General features: G+C 62.9%; 1 protein-coding gene across 4 annotated transcripts; it reads right to left on the reverse strand.

Annotated features, from left to right (window-relative positions):
- Positions 1-440: 440 nt before the first annotated feature.
- On the reverse strand, positions 441-13,090 carry POFUT2 (protein O-fucosyltransferase 2). 4 transcript variants are annotated; one of them, XM_057697553.1, is made up of 10 exons: positions 12,926-13,090; positions 11,282-11,532; positions 9,273-9,417; positions 8,545-8,655; positions 5,036-5,102; positions 3,962-4,057; positions 3,130-3,255; positions 2,670-2,850; positions 2,392-2,515; positions 1,323-1,623 (listed from the first exon to the last, which is right to left on the reverse strand). In XM_057697553.1, the coding sequence occupies exons 1-10, from the start codon at positions 13,087-13,089 to the stop codon at positions 1,470-1,472; spliced, it is 1,419 nt and encodes a 472-aa protein (XP_057553536.1). In that variant the 5' UTR covers position 13,090; the 3' UTR covers positions 1,323-1,469. The 4 variants fall into 4 exon arrangements, with proteins under 4 accessions (XP_057553539.1, XP_057553537.1, XP_057553536.1 ...); XM_057697554.1 differs by lacking the exon at positions 2,392-2,515 and having other exon boundaries at positions 1,205-1,623; XM_057697555.1 differs by lacking the exon at positions 3,962-4,057.
- Positions 13,091-20,537: the final 7,447 nt, after the last annotated feature.

Raw genomic sequence — 20,537 nt, forward strand, 5'->3', positions numbered from 1 at the left:
CAGAACGTCACCGGGACCCCAGCTTCCAGGCTGTTCCCCGCTTCTCCACGGATCCTTCAGCGGCCCCCACCCTCACTGCCTCTTGGGACCCACTCCTGCCTGCCCCCTCCTGGAGCCCCCATCTTCCCCCGCGTCCCCTGCCCTCTAAGGCAGAGGTGTGCTGGCTGGTCTTTCCCAGCAGGATGCGACCCGGGAGGCTCTCCTGCCGCCTCCTCGGCACCTGGAAGACAGCAGTTCTCACACGTGCAGAACCGCAGACTCTTCAACAAGCCTGGCGGCCCACGGTGCGGGCAGTGCCAGGCTGGCGCCTCCACGCAGCTCACACCCCTCCCCCACACACAGACACCAAAGCAGCTGTTTTCCTTAAAAAGGAAGGTGACAGCCGAGTGCAAACGCTTGGCCCGGCTCTTGGCCGACAGAGAACGCAGGACGGGAAGAAGCACCGTTTCTAAAAAATGTTTTTTATGAATATCTGATGTACAAACGGAGAAAGAATAAATATCTTGTGGTTTCACCGCACATGGCCGAGAGTGAAACCGCGGGACCTCCTCACGTGATCGGGGTCTCTCCAGACTCCGGAGGGGCTGGGGCTCTGGGCACCCCTCCCCCCACCCCCGCGGCCCAGACTCACGGGTTCTGCAGGGCTCCCCGCAGCCGTGTCACCAGTCACCCCAGGTGTCGTGGGAAGTTGGGCGCCTGGTCGGAAGGAACGGGGTGGGGGCCCAGGCGGTGCCCTCATGGCGGCCGTGCTGAAGGTCCCACACAGGGCTTTGCAGATTGGTCCTGCCCCGCGTTCAGCAGCTGGTCCCCAAGGCTGGAGCGACCCTGCTCCTCTCAGCTGCACCCCTGCCCCCGAGGGGCTTCGAGGACGAGCATCCAGCCCCGCCTCGTGCAGCTGTGGGCAACGCAGACCAGACAGCCTGGACGGAGCCCACAGACACCCGGGGCCCCCGCCCCGCCACGTGAGCACACAGAGCACTGGGACCCTCCGGGGAACGTTCCGGTGCTCCGACCCAGGCGGGCGGCGGGTGCATCACAGGCCCCCGGAGGCCTCAGCCCGGCCCTGCGAGGTGGCAGCTGCCTGCCGTCCAGCTGGCACGCGGTCTCCTGGGGAGAAGGGCAGGGCCCAGGGCTCTGCGATGGCACAGACAGGTCAGCTCCGCGTCCGCGGCCCGCGACGGGAGCAGCCCAGGCGCCAGGCCTGCCTGACGCTGCGGGACCCCCTCCAGACCACGGTCCACAAGGACGAGCTGCACCTCCGCGGCAGCACGGGGGCCTCGCTGGCCGCCGAGACATGGTTCCGGGGCCTGAGCAAACACAGCCCGCGTCCCGGGGAGGTGGCGGCGCCGGGTCACAGCAGAAACAGCCGGGCCGGGGACAGCAGGGCAGACGCAGCGGCCTGAGACCCGAGAGGGCACGGCCCGCGGCCCAGCCGGGCGGCCCCTGTCCGCCGGGGTGCCGCAAGCGGCTCAGTACGCGATCCTCCAGTGCGTGGGCTGCTCGCAGGCCTTCTCCTCGTCCCCGCAGAACCGGTTGTAGGTCGTCTGGGGGTCCAAGCCCAGGATTTCTCTCTCCTCGTGAATTCGAAAGGAGAACGTGGAGACCGACGTGCCGATAAAAAACCTGCGGGGAAGCGCAAGGTCACGGGGGCTGCAGAGCAAACCCGCCCCCGCCCCCACTCCCCGCCCCAGTTCTTGTGGCCCATCGCCGCCCAGCGGCCTGGGCTGCCGGGGCCCGGGGGCCAGGCTGGGGCAGCCGCAGGTGCCCGGGAGACAGGGCCCGCGTGGGGGCTGCTTGGCGTGGGGGCTCTGCCCAAGCTCCCCCTGCCAGGCAGGCCTTCCCACTGAGGGTGGGGCTGCAGCCGGAGCAAGAAGAAAGGGCCCTCCAGGGACGGCATCTTCAAACAAAGACGCTGGAGGGCGGACCCCTGGTCGTCGCCAGGTCTGAGTCCAAGGCGGGCGGGGCAGGGTGAGGCCCTAACCAGCACCGCCCTCGCGCCAGCAGAGCCGGGGGGCGGCGGCGCAGCGCTGGGTGTGGGGCTGCTCCCTGCACCCCTGAGGGGCCCGTCCGCCCTCGGCCTCTGCTGGCCCTGGAGGTGTCCGCTGCAGCAGGACAGGGCACACGACCCCCGGCCCGAGCACACGCGCCCTAGCACCCAGCGCGCCTGAGAGCTCTGGAAGCGCAGGGAGAGGCACCTACCCTGCCCTTATCGTCCACTTCACTCCAAGCACCCGACCCCCCAGCCCCGCTCTCCCAGGCCCGACCGGCGGACCAGCCCTAGAGGAACCCCCGAGGGCCGGGCCCACGCCCCTTGCGGGCAGCACGGGACGCAGGGCAGGGCGCCCCGCGAGGGCCCGAGATGCGCACGGGGGCGGCCCCGGGGCAGCTCACCGAGCGTGCGCGCAGACCCACTGGTCCACGATGGCCACGCCCCCGTCCTTGTAGAGCTCCAGCTCCTCCCACGTGGGCTCGAAGCGCACCATCTCGGGCAGCAGCCGCCGCAGCTCCTCCAGCTCTGCGGGCGCGGCGCGGGCGTGAACGGGCCGCGGGGCCACGCACGCACACGGCGGGGCCGCGCACACACACGGCGAGGCCGCGCGAGGCCAGAGGCCAGACCCCCCGCCCCCGCCGCCCACTAACGGGAGGCGCGGACGCACGGGGCCGCGTACCCTTCCGGACGGCGTCCGTGGCCACGAACACCTTTTCCAGCTGGTGGGTCTTCATGAGGCTGCGGATCCTCCTCACGGCCCCCTCCAGGCTGGGCACGTCCTCCCTGTGCCCCCAGATGAAGTCCTTCCTCCGCAGGTGGACGCCCAGGTACGGGCCCCCCCGCGAGGAGCCCAGCTTGACCTGCAGGAGGACCAGGCGGGCGGAGGCTGGCGGCGCGCGCTGGGGCGGGACTCGGGGGCCTGACTGGGCCGTCCGGGCGCCGATGACAGACCGACGGCCCCGCCGCTGCCCCAGGACGGGGGGTCCCCGCTGCCGGGCAGCACCTGCGGGAACCGGGGCGGTGGGGCCCGCGCAGCCCCGTGCCGGCCCCCGTTCTGGCTTTTCCTAAACTAGGGATTCGTTCTGAGGCGTCCAGAGAGAAGTGCCTCCCGCCCCCGGGTTACAGAGGTGCGGGGCTACCTTCATCTTGGTCCAGTCTTCCTCAAAGGGGATCCTGTCGGCCGCGTCCGTGGAATTGAGGTACCTGCTTCGGAACTCGTCCCCCACGGCCCGCAGGTGCTTGGCAAACACCATGCTACGCCGGGTCTGCGGGCAGGATGGGCCGTGAGCCCCTGCCTGGGGTCCCCACCCTCACCCCCTTCCATCCCCAGAGCCCCCCCATCCAGAGTCCAGCCCAAGGCGGGGCAGTGAGCTGGGACCTCTGGTAGGCTCTCCACTGGCCCCGGGGGCCGTGCAGCAGACTCAAGCTACAGCCCGTCATTCGGACGGTCAGGAGCGTCCGGGAAGTGTGACCACACCCGAGCCGGGGATGCTCAGGGGTTCTCTGCAGGCTGACACTAAAGACGTCTCCTCTCCCGAGTGTCCACCCCAGGGGACACCGGCTAAGAGAACGGGGCTGGCAGGGTGGACGTGCTGAGGGGGTCACCACCCTTCAGGGCTGGCGGGGACCACACTGCTTTCGAGAGGCACAGGACTGCCGTGTCCACGTGATGACACGTCTGTGCTCCTGAGATAACCCACCCGGGAGACGCCCAGATCACCAGTCCAAAGAGCAGGGGTCCCACGTGGGGGCCCCTGCCCAGCCCAGCCCGCCCACAGGAGGCATCCTGACCCACAGACAGGGCAGACCCTGAGAGCTGGGGAGGTCAGGGGCTGGACAGGGAATGTGAAACCCATTCCCTCAGGCTCCTGCCCGACCCACGACAGGACAGGACACAGTCCCGGGATGGACCTCGACGCGTGGGGACTGCGCTTCCTTGTGAATTAGGTGCAGAGATGACAGAATACCTACTGCATTTTCTTGACAGCGAACACCATGTTTTTCTCTTTCAAATATTAGCTGCCACAAATAATAAACCTGCACCTCAATTAACACACCTGGGAGCCCCTGCAGCGGAAAAAACCACACATACCATGTGGAAATGGGGGGTGGGCTGGGCTGGGCATGGCCACAGGGCTCTGTCCACGCTGTCGGAGCCCCAAGGCGCAGAGGGCCAGGGAAGCCGGTTCCGCACAGGGGCCTCAGGAGAGGCGGCCGGGGCCAGTGGCTGCCTCCCCCGGGAGCCCCAGACAGGAGGGAGTATGAACCCCCACGGGGCGCGGGGAGAAAACCGGCTGTAACATCTCTGTCTTGGGGGAGCTCAGTGCTCAGTTTTAACTTAAGAAAGCTATCATTTACCTGAAAACGTCTATTTTAGTTCAAAAGACAAATGCTCCTTCTAAGAACCTGTTTTTACACAGGTCCCAGGGCCCGCGGAAGCACAGGAGCCAAGTGTGGCAGCCCCCGCCCCGGTGCTCCCGGAGGCTCCTCTGCCCAGTGGAGCCCCGACAGGCCAGGCCGACGTCACCTGGGTACCCACCTCGCAGCCGAAGGCTCTTCTCAGGAAGTGGTTGACTCTTGCCAAACTCGGTTGCACCGGGCCCCCACCGGTAGAACGGCGCCTCTTTTCCAAACCAGACGCCAGCTCACTAAGCTGTCCCCACCCCCAGGAGGACAGGTGGAGCCTCTCGCCCACCGCATCACCGTCTGTGCGCCCAGGGCCAACGCTTCCCGTCAAAGCAGAGCCTGACCCCGCGATTAAGGACCTGGGGCACGGCACGCCCGGCCTCTCAACGCCGAGCACGCGCGGCTGGAGCTCCAACTCCAGGTCCTGAACGCGTCAGCAGGAAGGACAGCCGGTGCGATGCAGGAGGAGGGGGCCCAGGACGCCCCAGCCCTCTCCCCGCAGCACTCGCCGGTGGGCCCACCCCCACGACTGCTAACAGCCTCGTCCTGTTCGTTGGCGAGGCTGAAGCAAGAGCTGCTGAGGGTCTCGGTTTTTCCACAACTAGACACACGTGCAGAGGCACTGTGGGGAACACTCACATCCCAGTACTCCTTCCCTCCGTAGTGGTCGTGCAGCAGGTTTTCCGCTCGGTCTAACATCACAGACCTATTTTTAAACAACAGGAAAAGAAGGCTTTGATGTTGACGCGCTCTGGAGAGCACCATTGTGTGGGAGGCCCGGGCCCAGGAACCACCGGGGATCACGTCAGAGCCTCACACCTTGCTGGGTGCATCTGGCAAACCTCTGCTGACCCTCTCACGGGCAGCTGTCTGCAGCGGCTTTTCACTCCTGACTGGCTGTAAACGTTCCTGGACTCTCTCCTGTCCCAGCCACTGAACTGGCTGAGCTACCAAGCTCACCTGTGACTCTCGGTGCAAAAACCCCACAAATAAACAAAACAAAAGGAGCACACAGAGCCCAGGAACACACTAAAAGAGTGACACACATGACGACTGGCGTTCACACCAGGAATGCAAAAATGGTTCAGTACAGGACATCTGTGGCTTAACTCACCCTGTTATTGGGTAAAGGGCAAAGCCATGTAACGACAGCTCCCCCAAGGGCGTAAAAGGCAGTTTCTACTCCTGTTTTTAAAAGTCACTTTAATGAAACAGACTCCTTGTCACGTTTGTGTTTCTCCAGCCAAAAGCCAGCCCCTTCTTCAGGGAAGGCTCAACACCCTCCTTGCAAAGCGCGGGGCAGCAGAGGCTGCCCGCCCAAGCACACGCGGAAAGGCGCCTCCAGAGGAAGGCCGGTCTCCTCAGGACTGGGCCCCGTGCTGGGGACACGGCGGGGTGGGCGGCAGCCGCCATTCCTAACCCAAAACAAACCTGCAGCGGCTCAGAGTTAAATGTGAAAACTAACTACAGAAGTAGGACGCAAAGGAATTTTTAAGAGTATTGGGATGGTAAAGGTTATAGTAAAAAACCTAGAAACCTTTAAAGAATAAACAGTACTACTTTATACAAAAACTTAAAACTTCTGCAGGGAAAGAAATTGGCAAAAGATGTAAATGAAGGCCTTACAGAAAATCATTTCAAAAGAGCTTTTAAACATGGTTTTACTGTGAAATCAAAGAAACATGAACCGACCAGAGGTCCGTTCTCACTTGTCAGCGCCACAGAGCTCGAAGCTCCTGCCCGGGGGCTGCGGGGGACCCTGGCTCCGTGTCCACCATGCGGAGGGCACAGAGCCTGCTTCTGTCCGGGGTGAGCCTCCGTTTTCTCCCCCCAACAACTGTGCGAAAACGGTCCCCGTTCGTTACAGCGAAGCCTGGAGCCGACCAGAGGCCCCCGACGAGGCGGGTTCAGTGAGCGCCCTCGCATCCGCGTGGGGCAGCCGTGCGGGCGGTGTCACCAGGCGGGAGCCAGGCGAAAGGACACCCTGCAGAGAACGCGCTTGTGGCGCGACTACACGTGTGTGTTTTAAAAAGGAAGGTGGACACGAGCGCTGGGTGTGAGTGCAAGAGCCCTGGAAAGAAGTGGGGGCCGCCGCGGGGGTCCTGTGAGAACAGAGGCCGTGCCTTCAGGGCCTGCTCTACGGGGAGCGCAGCAGAGCCCGTGGGCGCGCGCACCCGCCCCGCCACGGCCACGCGGGGCTCGGCTTCCCCGGCGACCCTGCGCGGCCTCTCACCTCCCGCGCGGGCCCGGCTGGATTTACTTCTGCCCTTCCTCCCGTGCCGACTCACCGCCTGACTGCCTCGGCTGCAGGCAGCAGGGCTTTTGATTTTCAAGGCAGTCATGTTTTGGCTCTGAATCTGCACAACCTACCTATCCGACCACCTCCTGCTGAGGGGCGTGAGGGCCTTCTGGTCTGGGGCTCGCAGGAACATTCCGGAACACGTGTGGGGCACACGCTCTTAGGGTCACGGGTCTTCCCTCCTGGGCCGGACACCCCCTGTGCCCCCAGCCGTCTCCCACCTCCTCCTGCTGGGAGGCGGTGGCCAGCGTGTCTCCCGGGGTCTCCCGGGGAGCAGGCGTGTCCCCCCACCCCCGCGGCGTACAGTGAGCGACGAGGCCCCGTGCCCTTGGCTCACGGATCGTTAGGAGCCCCGTGTGCGCTGACGGACGCGCCACAAGCACCCCGCTCTGGGGTCTGTCTTTCAGTTTTGTTAACAGTATCTATTGATGGACAAGAGCTGCCAATTTTAACTTAACTGTGTGCGTCCGTCCTCTCTCTGGCTAGTGCGTTTCACATCTGAGTTTTCCGTGCGCTGGGGGCAGCCCCTCCCCGCCCCCCTCCAGCCTCCTGTGTCTCGGTGCTGCCATCTCCCCACTGCCCCCCACCCAAGGTGTCTCTCCCAAACGGAGGGGCCTCTGGGCACACGTCTCTCCTGGGCTCAGCTGCCCTTTCCCGCAAACGGGACTTGGAAAAAACTGTCCCACAGACAGATCTGCTTTTGAAACGCAAACCGCTGCAGGATGCGTAACGCGGGCTCCTGGCAGCCTCAGGTGGCCTCGTCCCACCCGCGGAGCGCGGGCCCACCGCGCAGAGGCGGAGTCTGCGGCCTCCTGGACCCGCGGCGTCTTGTTGACACAGCCCGGGAGGCCGGCCACACAGGGGCTGTGCTGGGACCGTCGGCACCTCCCCGGGCCCCGGAGAGCAGGGAGGCCTGCCCCGCGCCTGCACAGGCTGAGGGACACTGACGGTGGCCGAGGGGAAGGGCTGGCTCTCTCAGGGTCCCCAGGTCCCCCGCAACGCGCACCTGCAGGGAACCGCTAAGGACACACTGCCTGGAGACCAAGCGCAACAAGTCCCCCCCAGAGGAGCTCCCCGCACACGCACACCCTGCCACTCGCCCGGAACCCGCCCCCTCCTGCGGCCTCCGGTGCCGCCGGGCAGGTGTGTGCGGGGAGGGCTGTGTGGCTGGTTTTCTGCTCCCGAGAGGGACTGGGCGTGCAGACACACTTCCTCCAGGACAGGCCAGGAGCAGCCACCAGGGCGGTGCGTCCAGGAGAGGCTCGAGCCGTCCCTCTGACCCCTCAAAGCGCAGGCTTCGAGGAGGCCGGCGAGAGCGCCTGATTTCAGGAGTGGCCCCCAAGGGGACGCACACCTCCTCCCCGTGAACCTCCAAGACCAGCTCCAGCCACCATCCCAGCCCCCGGTCACCTCTGGCCCCACTCGACCCGCTCCTGTCCCGCACCCCTGCCGCAGCCTCACGACCCCACGGCCTCCTCTTACTGCCCGACCCCCACATCCACCCTCCGCCCCGCACGGCCTGGCCCGCCCCCACCTCGGGCAGGACCCAGGGCAAGGTCTGGGTGTGAGTCCAACTCCACCACCCCCCGCGGCCGGACCAGAGCGCCCCACGTGAGGCTCAAAAGCGCGGCTGCTCCGAGCAGCCCTGGGAGGATGGCAGGCGCCGCTCCCCCCCCCGGGGCTCCCCTGGGTCCCAAACACTGACCCCCCCGCGTGAGGGGGCGGGGGAGCGGACAGGCCTACCCCTCCAGCACCCCCACGGGCCGGGCCAGGCCAGCCGGACGGAGCACAGGCTTCTGCACACGCGCTCACACGCCAGGCGTCGCCCCGCGGCTGCGCAGACACTCACCGTGCAGACGTGTTTCTCAAAAGCACAGGCGCGACGATGGAGGCCGACCCCTGGACAGACAGACAGGACACGTTTAAGCCCCTCGTCTCCTCGTAGCCCCAAAACCATCCTCTGGAAGACAAGACCCCGGGGACCCGTCAGCGTGCTCTGCTCTCCTCGGGCAGCGAGCAGGGTCCAGACACACGGCCCCACCCTGCGGCTCCGCCACCTCTCTCAGGTGGAGACTCATCGGTCGTGAGCACAGGGGGTGACCTCGTGGCGACTTTTAAAGAAACCACAAATCTCCTCTGACCTGATGAGACCACAGAAGCTCTCTTCAAGAACCTGGACGGTACAATGACACGAGAGCGGGGGCAGCCCGGAAGGGACCCGGCGCGCACGGCGCTTTGCGTGCCGGGTCCAGTTCTGACACGAACTGTGCTCAGAGCAGCTGTGCCCTCAGGAGCTCCTGAGTCGCCCCGGGGCTTAGAACTGATGACCTGGTCCTCGCGGAGGGGCGCTGTGGGGGGGAGGGGGGCGCCGCGGGGGGGGAGGGGGACAGCACTTCCACAGGCAGCTCTTCTGATGGCAACTCGGTCTGCGGTGACGACACCGCCGTGACCACGTTCACGTGCACTCAACAACATGGGAGAAGGTAAGCAGGTCTCAGCCAGGGGTTTCTAGACCCGCCTGAGTCCCCGAACGCGGTGACACGAGCCACCCTGGACGGGGCCCTCCCGGCGCGGCACCTGTAATACTCATGCTTGTCCTGTGAGTACAGCGGAGGCTCGATGCAGGGCCGGCTGTGGATCTTCTCCTCCCAGGCCCCCTCCTTCCAGCCCTCCGCGTAACCTTGCAGGACATAGACCTGGTCGATGAAGGGCCCGCCGGACTCTGGAGGAGACAGGGACCGACAATGGCGGTGACCATGGCACCGACTGCAGTGACGCAGAGGATGACCACTGTGTTTAACGCCACCGTCTTCCCAGACGGGACTGGAGAAGGCTCATAAAAGAAGACACTTCGGAGCGAGGACCTCAGGACACGGGGGCCCCTCAGGGAACAGGAGGGCTGCCTGGAGGGAGCCGTCCAGGCCCCGGCACCTCCGCTGGGCCACTCACGGACCGACCTCGGACAGCACCTGGGCCGTCCTGGGCCCCATTCTCTTTCTGGCCACACCCTCACTTCACTGCAGGCCGGGCCGGGCCCCATGACAGCCACAGGCTGCCCTCACTCTGCCCTTCTCCGCTCCTCCAGCTGCCCCCCTGCGGTACCTGGAACCCACGGGGTGCTCCCTCCCTGGACCCCCTCAACAGCTGCCCCCACTCGCTCCTGACCCACGAGGCCATTCAAACCGCCTCTCCTGAAAACAGGATGCCTTCCCAGGCCACGGCCGCCGGCCGACACTCCGCACCCCTTCCTGCTTTCTCGTCCTGTGGCTCTGGTCAGCGCCCCGGGCACTGCGTGACCCCACTACTTATTTGTGCTCTACCCCTGCCCCCCGACACCTGGAGCCTCCCGGCCACAACCCAGCGGTCAGTGAAGACATGTTCACGGGTGGAGCCACGGAGCCCAGTGACGAGACTCACGGTGAGCGAGGCCGTGTCGCGGCCACACTCGCTGCAGCTCGGGCACTAACACCCGCAGCGCCCACGCCCGAGGCCTGAGCTCAGGGGCTCCTCCTGCAGCGGGGGTGGGGATGGGACGCCGGGGCTGAGACACTGGAGCCGCCGTGGCACAGGGCCCACGCCTGTCCCCTCTGTAGGAGGAAACCTGAGCAGGGTCGAGGCTGGTGTGGCGCCTCCAGTGTCGCCCGTGGGCTCGGTCCCCACCCCTGCTGCCCGGCCCGGGGGACGCGGCCTGCAGAGCAGCAGGGACGACGCCCATCTGCAGTCATGCAGCCCCCTCATGGCTGAGGGCCCACCCCACCGGTCAGGAGCCAGTTCCCTGGGGGCCGAGACTACTTCCTGCGCTGAGCTGGGTCAGACTAGATGCCCAGTCTCCTCTAGGGTCCGGAAGGCTGACCTCCAGCCTCGGGGTTTGCTTTCTCAGCAGGAGCGCAGACGGCAGCAGACCCTCCCATGGCTCCGGGCCCGCAGCATGCTGACCCTGACACGGTGAACGTCTCCGAGGGACAGGGTCTGCGGCGCAGTGAGGACAGAACCTGACGAGGAGGACGGGCAGGCCTTGGCAGGAGCAGCAGCTCTCAGGCCACCAGGCCCTCACTCAGGAACTGTGACTCGCTCTTCCAGGCCCTCCAAGGACGTGGGGCAGAGGCGTCCCTGACTGCTTCAGTTTATGTCTTCTAAACAAAGCAATGATGAGCTCTAAGTACCTTTATCCTAAGAAATTTTCAACTCTTCTCTACTGAAAACATGAAAATGGGAAGCCTGAGTAGGACCTGACAAGGCAGGACGTGTCCTTACACGTCTCCACCAGCACGTGGCCAGTGGCACATCCACACAGAGTTTTCCTTCAGGTAAGAACGGACTGGCCTGCATGGGGAGGGAGGCCTGTGGTCCTGCTTCCCCATCACAGCTCCAGCTCACCCGGTGGCCAGGGTTTTCAGAGGTGAGGGGACACACAGCTTACGTGATTCAGATCTATTTCCCTAGAAAAACCCTGGAAAGACCAAGACCCCTGGCGGTGGGGAAAACAGAAGCAGGGCCCCTACGCAGAGCAAAGGCCGGAGGTGAGATGGCCCAGCTGGCCAAGGTCTCAGGCCTGGCCCCAGGCACAGAACCACCGCCCACCTCACCTGCGATGAACTGCTCGTACTCAATGACGGGGATGTTTCTGTTGAGACTCGGAAGATCAAAGAAGTCAGACCAGGGAATCCGGACCTGGTGGATGTCGGGGCTCTGCCAGTGGTACAGGCGGCCCCAGGGGGGCAGCACCAGCACCCAGTCCTCAGTCTTCAGCAGAGTCTTCAGGAGGGAGGCGACGCGGATGTAGACATCCCTGCGGAGGTTGAAGCCCTCTGGGGGGTTGACGTCGTACAGAAGATACCTGGCGGGGGGGGGCAGGAGAGTGGTTCTTGAGGGCCAGGGCTCTGCACAGAGAACCCGCTGCCCCACGCCCACGCCTAGTGTGCGACGCCAGGCACGGTCAGTAGCTTCTGGTCTGTAACGTGGAGGAAGCAGCCCACCCATCTCTATGGGACCAGTTACTTAAAGAGTCCGCAAGCAGGAGCAGAAGACATCTTAGCATCCGGTTCACCCCCAGCAGTAATCCACAGCTCAGACCAGCAGTCTCAGCAGCCAGAATCTGAGCGCTCCTCCCCCAGATTCTCAAACTGTGCATCTGCAGACCCCTGCCCGCTCTTAACAATGACCAAGAACCCCGAAAGGCTGCTGTTTACGTGGGTTACATCTATCAACACTTCCTGATTTACAAGTGAGAGCAAGAACTTTAGAAAGTATGCTTTGAAATACACAAAAATAAATGTATTACCTGCTATCATTAGTATTCACAAATGAAAAATAAGTGTATTTTTCAAGACAAAAATCATCCCTGACATGAGTAGCAGTGTTTTTAATTTCTGCAAATCTCTTTCTGGTCTGGTGATGGCCGGGTTCTCCTGTCTGCTTCTTCCTTCCCTGTGTTACCATCTCACAGACCAAGTGGTCTCTGCAAAGGCTCCTCAGCAAACCCTCGAGAGAGTGTGCGCAAAAGGCAAGTGACATCCCAGCCTTTCGGTGAAAACGTTCTGGCCCCTCCGGGGCCCCACACTTTGAGAACTGCTGCCCTTTGGAAAGCAAGACTCCCCTACACAAGACGCAGGCAGGGGACCTCGGCTTCTGCTGCGTCCTCACCCCCTGGCGTCTCGGCATCCCCCTCGCTGCAGGTGAGGCTCTGCTGCGATCCCTGGCGTGGGCCCCCCACCCCCCACGACGGCCGGGGCCCACAGGAAGAGGCCCACCCAGCACCCTGACGTCCCGCACCCAGCAGCGTCTCCTCGGTCAAGCGCTCAGGAACCGCGGAACGGCACTGACGCCTGTTTCTCCTTCCTGAGACCTACCTATGAACCGACCAGCGTCGGGATGGGACGGAAGTCCTGCCGCGCGTAAACAAGGCTGGGCTTTCTTACCAACCGCCCCATCCCGACACCTGACCCTGCGGCTCCTCGAGCTCCGGGCGGGGCCCCCGGCCTCCCCGCAGCGCGGACCCGCAACCCGGTGGCCTTACGGGGGGCTCCGGGGGGCCGCCGTCGCCAGGGCGCCCTGCGGGGGAGGGGAAACCGGGGCCCCCACCGCTCCGCCCCCGGCTCTCCGGCCCCGCACTCCGTTAGCCGGGCCCCCCCCCCGGCCCCGCGCTCGGGGTCTCGGCCGCGCCCCGGCCACCGCCACCGCAGGCGGGTCCCTGCCCACCGGCCCCGCCGAGAGCGCGCACGCGCGTTTACCGTCTGCGGGACGCCGCCCCCGACAGGATGTCGGCTGCCGACTGGCCGGCCCAGAACTCCTCGCCCGAGGCCGAGGCCGGCGGCCAGGATACCGCCCCGAGCAGCAGGCAGACGACGCCGAGCGCCGCCATGGCCTCAGGCGGCCACGCACTTCCGGTGGCCATGCCCCGCCCCGGAAGCGCAGCCCGTCCTCGCGGAGAGCGTCGCCTGTAGTCACGGCAACGCTATGGGCCCACCTACGCATGCGTCCTGCCTGATCCGGCGTCGCGTTGTTCCCGGGGCAGAACGTGCGGAGCCGCTGGGGGGCCGGGGCGGGGCTGATGGGCGTGTGGGCGGGGCCGAGGCGAGGGCGGGGCCGAGGCGAGGGCGGGGCCGAGGCGAGGGCGGGGCCGAGGCGAGGGCGGGGCCGAGGCGAGGGCGGGGCCGAGGCGAGGGCGGGGCCGAGGCGAGGGCGGGGCCGAGGCGAGGGCGGGGGCGGGGCCGAGGCGAGGGCGGGGCCGCGCCGGGCGCAGGTTGGGAAGGGGTCGGCGCCGGGGCCGGGGCCACGCGTCGTGGGGCCCGGGCACCCTCACCTGCGGGCCTAACGGGGCTTCGCCTGGGCTGCGCTGCCTCCACTCACCGGACGCGAGCCGGGTCAGCGTGCGGGCTGCGGAGGGCAAGCCAGAAGACGGAGCCCAGGCCCGCACGGCTGGCCAGGTGGGGCACCTGAACCGCAGATCCGCCATGCCCGGCCCACGGATGGGTGCCAGCCACTGCAGCCAGCGCAGCCGCCCTGCCTGCCAGGGCTTCCCTCTGTGATGGGGGCACCGGGGGGCCTCTGCAGACAGGAGCCAGCTTCCACACCTGCTCCCTCGCCGCAAGGCCCCTACAGCCCCTGGCCCCGGAGAGACCACCACGGGGGCTCTGGGAAGCCCAGAAACCTCCGGTGTGCAGACCCCGGGCCCTGAGTTCCCGTCTCCAGGGACACAGTCGAAACCCACATCCCCCCTCGGGCAAGGCTGAAGGTACCCCCTCGCAGACCTCCGTGTTCCCTCGGGAGTGGGTGGCCTGCACCCAGCCCCCCAGGAGAGGGCAGGCCTTTCCCTCACAGGTGCACAGAGCCCTGCGAGGTGGCCTTCCCCGCCCGGCCCTCCTCGCCAGGCGCCCGCAGTGCCGCCCGGCGACACGTGGCCGAAGGCAGCCGGCCCCTCCACCGTTGCCCAGGAGCACACCCCCCACACTGCTGGCGTTTGGGCCGCTTTGGAAGAGCAGCAGGTATATTTGTGGGCAAATATTTGCTCTTTTGAAAAGACTTGAATGCCAAGGGGTGGAGGATCCCCTTTTTCTGTTGCTCTGGACCCAAACAGAAGCCCAAGCTGGTCATAGGAAAAGTCACAAAACACCCGGCAACCAAAGGTCAGTGCTCCCCAGCAAGGGCCACGGCGCTGAGGGGGCCTCGCCCCCGCCCCTGGGGGTGGGGGGGAGCTCCAGCGGGAATGGGGGAGAAGACCTGCGCTCTCCACTGCTGGGCCCGGCCCTGCTGCAGACCCAGGGCCAGCACGGTGGCGGCCCGCTGTTCACTCCTGGAGGTCTGGGGGCCCTCTGCGGCCCCTCCACCACTGTTTCTACTGGAAAACCCCCGGATGAAGGAGGTCTGGCAACAGGAGAGCCCCACTGGGTGCCAGCAGCTTGGGGCTCTCGGTGCCAGGCACACCCTGCCCAGTTTGTTACCCAAGGGAGAGGCACCTCCTCTCCATGGGCCCTCCCTTCCCCTCCCCCCTCCCCCCCCCATATCTCCTGGTTGATCCCTGGATCACAGCCTTTACCAGGAATGCCCCAGAAAGGTTTTGTGAGTCCTTAAGAGAAAAAAATAAATCTTTATACAAATAGCTGAAAGTAGCTTCCTTCTTTCTCCTGCAGGACACTGTTTCCAGTGGTTCAGGTTTATTAACTGGGTGTCAGGTTTCGGAACCCCTCACCCCTGAGAACGGGCTCCCTCTCACAGCATCCCCAGCAGTGTCCACCCACAGCCACTTGGCCACAAGAGGGCAAAAGAGCGCTTCCCCAAGGCCGCGAGAGGGCGGAGGAGCGGGACTCAGAGCGGGGCCCGGCAGGGAGCCAGGCGAGCCCACCTGGCCCTGCCGCCCCGTCCAGCTCCTCGCAGAGAGGAGCCCAGGACTCTGCCTGAGGGGGGAGGGGAAGGCCCTTGGCCTGGGGTCCAGGCAGGTGTGTCCTGTGAATCCTGGGGCCACGCCTGTTCAAGCCGGTGCTTCAACCCCTGCTGGGCCCCCCCGGGTGTCAGAAGGGTCAGTCCCGGGCACCCTGGGTCCCAGCCCCGGTGGGGAGAGACACGGGAGCAGCTCCGCCCTGGGAATCTCCGAAGGGGGACAGAGAGTTTCTTCTGGAAACGGGACTCCAGGGCCAGGCCCTGCCCAGAGGTGGGGGCCGTGTCCTGAGAAGACGGCCGGGGGTGGGGGGGTGGGGTCCTCCTCAGAGGAGGGAGCAGACAGGGCTTTTCAGGGGAGGCCCGCGCCCTGCACTCCCTCCAGCTCTGTCCAGTCGTGTCCACTTTTGGACACAGTCACAAACACCCCTCAGCCCCCCGGGGGCGGCCCGGGGGCGGGGGCAGAGGGGGAGGGGGAGGCGCAGCCTCGGGGCTCCCTGGCCCCGCGCAGGGGGCTGGGGGTCCGCAGGAAGAAGGTGGGGCCGGGCACAGGCAAGCGGGACCGGCAGCAGTGCTGAGGACATGCCAAGGTTGCAATAAAGCGAAACTGGACCGTGAGACATGGGCGGCCTCCACCCGCAGAGGGAGACCGGACATTTAGGCCCAGCCCCTGAGGACCGTGAGAACGGGTGGAGGGTCCCGGGATCCCAAGGAGCGGCTCTCCTGGGGATGCAGACACCCCAGGACACACATTTCTCACCGATGCTTGCCAGGGTGCACAGTGAGGTATGAGCTTCGGGACTTAGGGTGCAATCCTGGCCCCCTTACGTTCTGGCCTTTATTGCTGGACAGACGCAGGGGAGCTGACCGCTGTCGGAGTCACTGCGGGGCAGGGGACTTCTGGGTTGGGCTCTGTGGCTACAGGCCACGCACCAGAAGGATTTCTTAACAGGAGCACCTGGGGGCCATCTGCCAGGACCGCCCTAGCAGGACAGCTGAGGAACGCGCGTGACACAGGACACCAAGTGACCATGTTGTGAGGCTGCCCAGGGTGTCCTGGGGGTGCGTGGATTCCTGTGGTCAGCACGTGGGCCCAGCACCCCTGGGTGGCCTGCCCACAGAGAGCCCGCCCACCAGGGTGGTGGCTCACAGGACCTGTGGGAAGGCTGCTCCTGGGACTCCCGGGGGTCCACAGCGAGAGCACGACGAGGTGCTGTCCCGCCGGCCACGCAGGGCCGCCTCTCCACTGAAGCAGAGGTGGCCCACTCCCCCTTGGGCCCCAGTGGGCACCGGGCTGTGGTCCTGCCTTCCCTGGACAGCAGAGCCCCAAGCTCCGAGCTCCGGTACAGCGTGGGTGGTCCTGTGGGGGCAGGGGGCCCAGGAGGAAGGCGGCTCATTTGGGGGCAGGGCCATTCTGCAGGGATGCTGGCCCTGGGGGTGAGGCCGCAGCTTCGGAAGCCCCCCGGGCCGGGTTCCCCACCTGACCTTTCTGTGGGATGGAAGGGTCTCTCCTTCCTGGGGTGAAGGGGCGGGGAGCTAGACCCAGTGTGAACGTCAGCCCATCACGTTTCCCCAAAATAGAGGCTGCACTACGTCAGTTCAAGGAAACAAAAGTCGGGCCCCCCCAGCACAGGCGACTCAGAAAGTCATTTAGCCAAGCGCTGGGTCCCCAGTTCTGGCTCAGGACACCGGATCCCTGTCCACGCCTCAGAGGTGGGTTTTCTGCTTGGAGGGCAGGACCCTGCAAACATCTGTGTCTGTGTGGGAGCCTCCCCTCCGGCCCACCTGGGAGGCCTGCTGCGGTTGCGGGAAACCTTGTCTCCCACGAGCAGAGAGGCCCCAGGTGATGGAGGGACAGGGAACTGAGAGAATGTGTCCTATAGCGTTTCTGGGATCAAAACACCGGCAGATGTCACCAAGTGCGTAGTTTGTTTTATCACACAGGCTGCTTATTTATGTTGGAGGACCGGGTTCTGTGGGACGATCGCGTCAGCGGAGGCACAGGCAGAGCTGGGAGGGGTCTGGGGCTCCTCCTCGGAATGAGGCAGGTTTGCAAGGAGGCCCCACCGCGAAGCGCGAGCACGGGTGACAGCTGCACGCGACCCCTGCCCTGTTTGGCTTGGGTCTGGGTCTGGCCGGGATGGCCCCTCCTTCCAGCTGAGTTCCAGAAATTCAGAGGGTGGACTTTGGGGGGTGGCTTTTAGACCAGCCCCTGAGAACTCGGACGGGGGTGGAGGGGCCTTTGTCCCAAGGCCCCCCGCCCGCTCACTGCAGCTGAGATGTAATCCCCCCCAGACCTCCCCCCGGTGACTCCCACGGCGGTCCCCATTCCCTCCCTGTTTCCTCCTCACCCCAGGTGCTGTGGCTGACGCTGTCGGGTGTCGTGGCGATCCCCGCCCCCGCCCCGTGCCTCCCAGGGTCCCCCCATCACTGTCCCTTCTCCGTCGGGTCACGTCGCCACCCGCACTCCGCCTCGTCTCTGCGGGGGCCGGGGGGCCAGGCTCACCTTAGGTTCCGAGCTTGAACAGGAAGTGGAGAAGCGGCCGGGGCCCTGAGGGAGGGTGCCCGAGCCGGGGAGCTGTGTGCTGCTGGGCCTTGTTATCTTCTCTTTCAGGTGCACAGACACTTGCCGTATCATCATTCACTGAAAAAGGTATCCTTTCTTCACGGGTGAGAAACGCTACTTTCATCATGAACTAACGTCCCACGGACGTGGTTCAGTCTCTGGTCTTTCAGGGCTGACCTGCGTGTCAACTTGGGTACAGGGACAGTGCGTGAATTACGGTGGTTTTCACAGCACGTTCCTCCTCGTGTCCTTTTAAAAATATGTCTCAGTGGACCTTGCACATTTTCTCTTCCATGTGAAGTTTGGAGTCAGCTGTTTCAAACCAACCCTGTTGGCAGTTTTATCAGGGTTGCACTGAATGTGCGGGCGCAACTTAGGAAACTGACGTGGGTGTGACAGGGAGCCCTGCTCAGGAAAGGGGTCTGTCCGGCGGCTCGTTTAGAACTTTGGTTTCCAGTTTTCTTTTAAGTCTGGATTGCTCATTTCTTAGTTTATTCCTGGGTTCTGTGGCTATTACAAATGCGACCCTTTTTCTCATGAAAGGTTGTAATTATATACTGCCGTTTTAATAAATGCTGTTTTTATTGTATGTTGACCTTAAAATTGGCCACTTTTAATCCTAACGATTTGCCAGTCGATTGTTTTGGATTTTCTAGGCTCATAGTAATATCATTACGCAAATAGTTGTATTTTTATGTCTGCCATTCTAGTGTTTGTACTTCACATCTACATTCTGGTGTCATATGACTAGGACGCTAGCAGGAAATTGGGTATCCTTCTTTTCTGTCTCACTGTGATGTAAGTGGCTCTAACGTCGGATTCCGTAAACTCCGGCCAAAAGGCCAAATCCAGCCCGTGGCTGGCCCTTTCTCTTTGTAGGTGAAGTTTCATGGGCACGCAGCCACGCCCACTCATTTGCATATCGCCTGATGCTTCGTGCTAGAACGGTGATGTCATGTCGTTGGGCCGGTGACCATGTGGCTCCCCAAACCTAAGATGTTTGCCATCTGACCCTTTACAGATGTCTCCCGACCCTGTTCTAATGTGTTAAGTACCATGCCTGTCAGAGGCCGAGGAATTTCCCTACATTCTCGGCTTCCTGAAGGTCTTGCAGTTGTGTGTGTGCTTGACATTTGGTAAACAATACTGACCTGTACCACATGCTTTTGGGGGACTGACTATCTTTTGAGATGATCAAGGATTTTCATCTTCTTAATCTCTTAATGTAGCAAATTGAAGTAACAGATTTTATAACGTTGACTCATCGTTGCATTCCTGAGATAAGCTTTACTTGCTCCTGGTGTATTGGATTCTGACTGTCAGTGCTTTTCTTTAGAGTCATTCTGTCCCTTTATAAATCATGTGTGCCTATCAGCATGTGTGTGCGTGTGTGTGCGTGTGTGTGCATGTGTGTGGTCCCCACCACGGGTTTTCAGCTATATAGAATGAATTGTGATGCGTTTGTCTTTCTCTGTGCCTGGGAATAGTATTGACTCTGCATCACCGTTCATCTGTACTGAGCTCTTACTCTGCAACAGGCACATTTCTATATGTTTTACATGAGTTAAATCTTTAACCTTCAGGTCAACTCTGTGAATTAGGCACTATTTTCGTGTCCACTTGATAGATGGGGAAACTGAGGCACAGAGGGTTTCAGTGGTCAGCCCAAGATCACCCTGCAGTGGGAGGTGGAGGTGGAACTAGAACTCAGCAGCTGCTCCAGGGCTTGTGTTCCTACATGCAGGCTGTTCTGTCCCTCCTTTGCAGAGAGATAACCCCTTAAATGTTGTGGAAACACAGATAAAACTGCCTGTGCCTGGTGCCTTTTTAAGCATAAAACTGGCTACTTTTTTTTTTCTGTGCCCCTCTCACCACCATTGGAATTACCAGATCTCCTATTTCTAATTGAATCAATTTTGTGCTTTATAATGTCCAAGAAAATCATTCACTTAATGTAGCTTTTAAAATGTATTACTACAAACTAGAACATGACAGTCTCATAATTTTTTAAATCTCGCATTCTCTTTTCTCCTTTCTCCCTCCATTCTGGGGACAGCGTGTGTCCCAGACGCGGCCCTCTGTCACCCCCAGTGTCTCCTGAGTGAGACTGGGTGGCAGGGACAGCGGCCGATTGTGAACTGCAGCTGGTGGGCTCTGTGGGTGCTCTCACATGAACGTCCGTCTCGCCCGACAGAACTCGAAAGGAAAGCTGTTTTAATTACGAGTCACTTGGGTTTTCAGCGTTTGTCCAAGTTGCCTTTATTCCAGAGGTTAGGTTATACATCCTATGGAGAAAGTGTCTGATGGCACAGAGGAAGAAATTTGTCAACATGAAGTTACTGAACATTTTGAAAAGATGACGCAGATGTGTTTTTAAGAATAACCCGTCTAACATTACTTGAAAAGTTCCCTTCTCTGAGTTTTGCTCATTGGAGGAAATGTGCTGAGACTGGTGCTTGTAAGAAGCATATAATAGGTTATGTGCACCAAAACCAGTTCAAAATCTGGCAGCATCTGGTTAAGTGAGAGATGTTAACACCCTGCAAAACCATGGTGCAAACAAGGTCTCAGATGAGCGAGGCGGTGGCGTGGGCGTGCCGTTCGCTGTGGTCGGCGCCTGCGGTGAGGCGGGTCCGCAGACCGTGTGGCCTGAGCTATTTCCTTCAGAGACGACAACGTGCTTCTGGCAGGAGCCCCTGGAGCAGAGTCGGAGCCGGAGAACGCAGGCTGGGCTCTTATCACAGTCCTTGTCTGCCAGAGCCTTCGGGACCAGAGTCAGCTCTGCGCCAGTATCTCCAAAGGGGCTTAGAGCCAGAGCCCCACACAGGACCTGGGGACACGGCGTGCTGGGGCGACTTCACAGTCAAGTGGAATTTGTGTCCAGTATCAAACACTGGAATACC

This window comes from Hippopotamus amphibius, chromosome 10 (assembly GCF_030028045.1).
Source record: "Hippopotamus amphibius kiboko isolate mHipAmp2 chromosome 10, mHipAmp2.hap2, whole genome shotgun sequence".
Classification (NCBI taxonomy): Eukaryota; Metazoa; Chordata; class Mammalia; order Artiodactyla; family Hippopotamidae; genus Hippopotamus; species Hippopotamus amphibius.

Excerpts from the sequence above, each read along its gene's own strand:
- POFUT2 (XM_057697553.1), bottom strand. The coding sequence starts at position 13,089 with ATGGCCACCGGAAGTGCGTGGCCGCCTGAGGCCATGGCGGCGCTCGGC. Across the intron at positions 2,516-2,669 it reads CACGGACGCCGTCCGGAAGG|AGCTGGAGGAGCTGCGGCGG; the intron begins GTACGCGGCCCC and ends CCGCGCCCGCAG. Across the intron at positions 1,624-2,391 it reads TGGGTCTGCGCGCACGCTCG|GTTTTTTATCGGCACGTCGG; the intron begins GTGAGCTGCCCC and ends GCTTCCCCGCAG.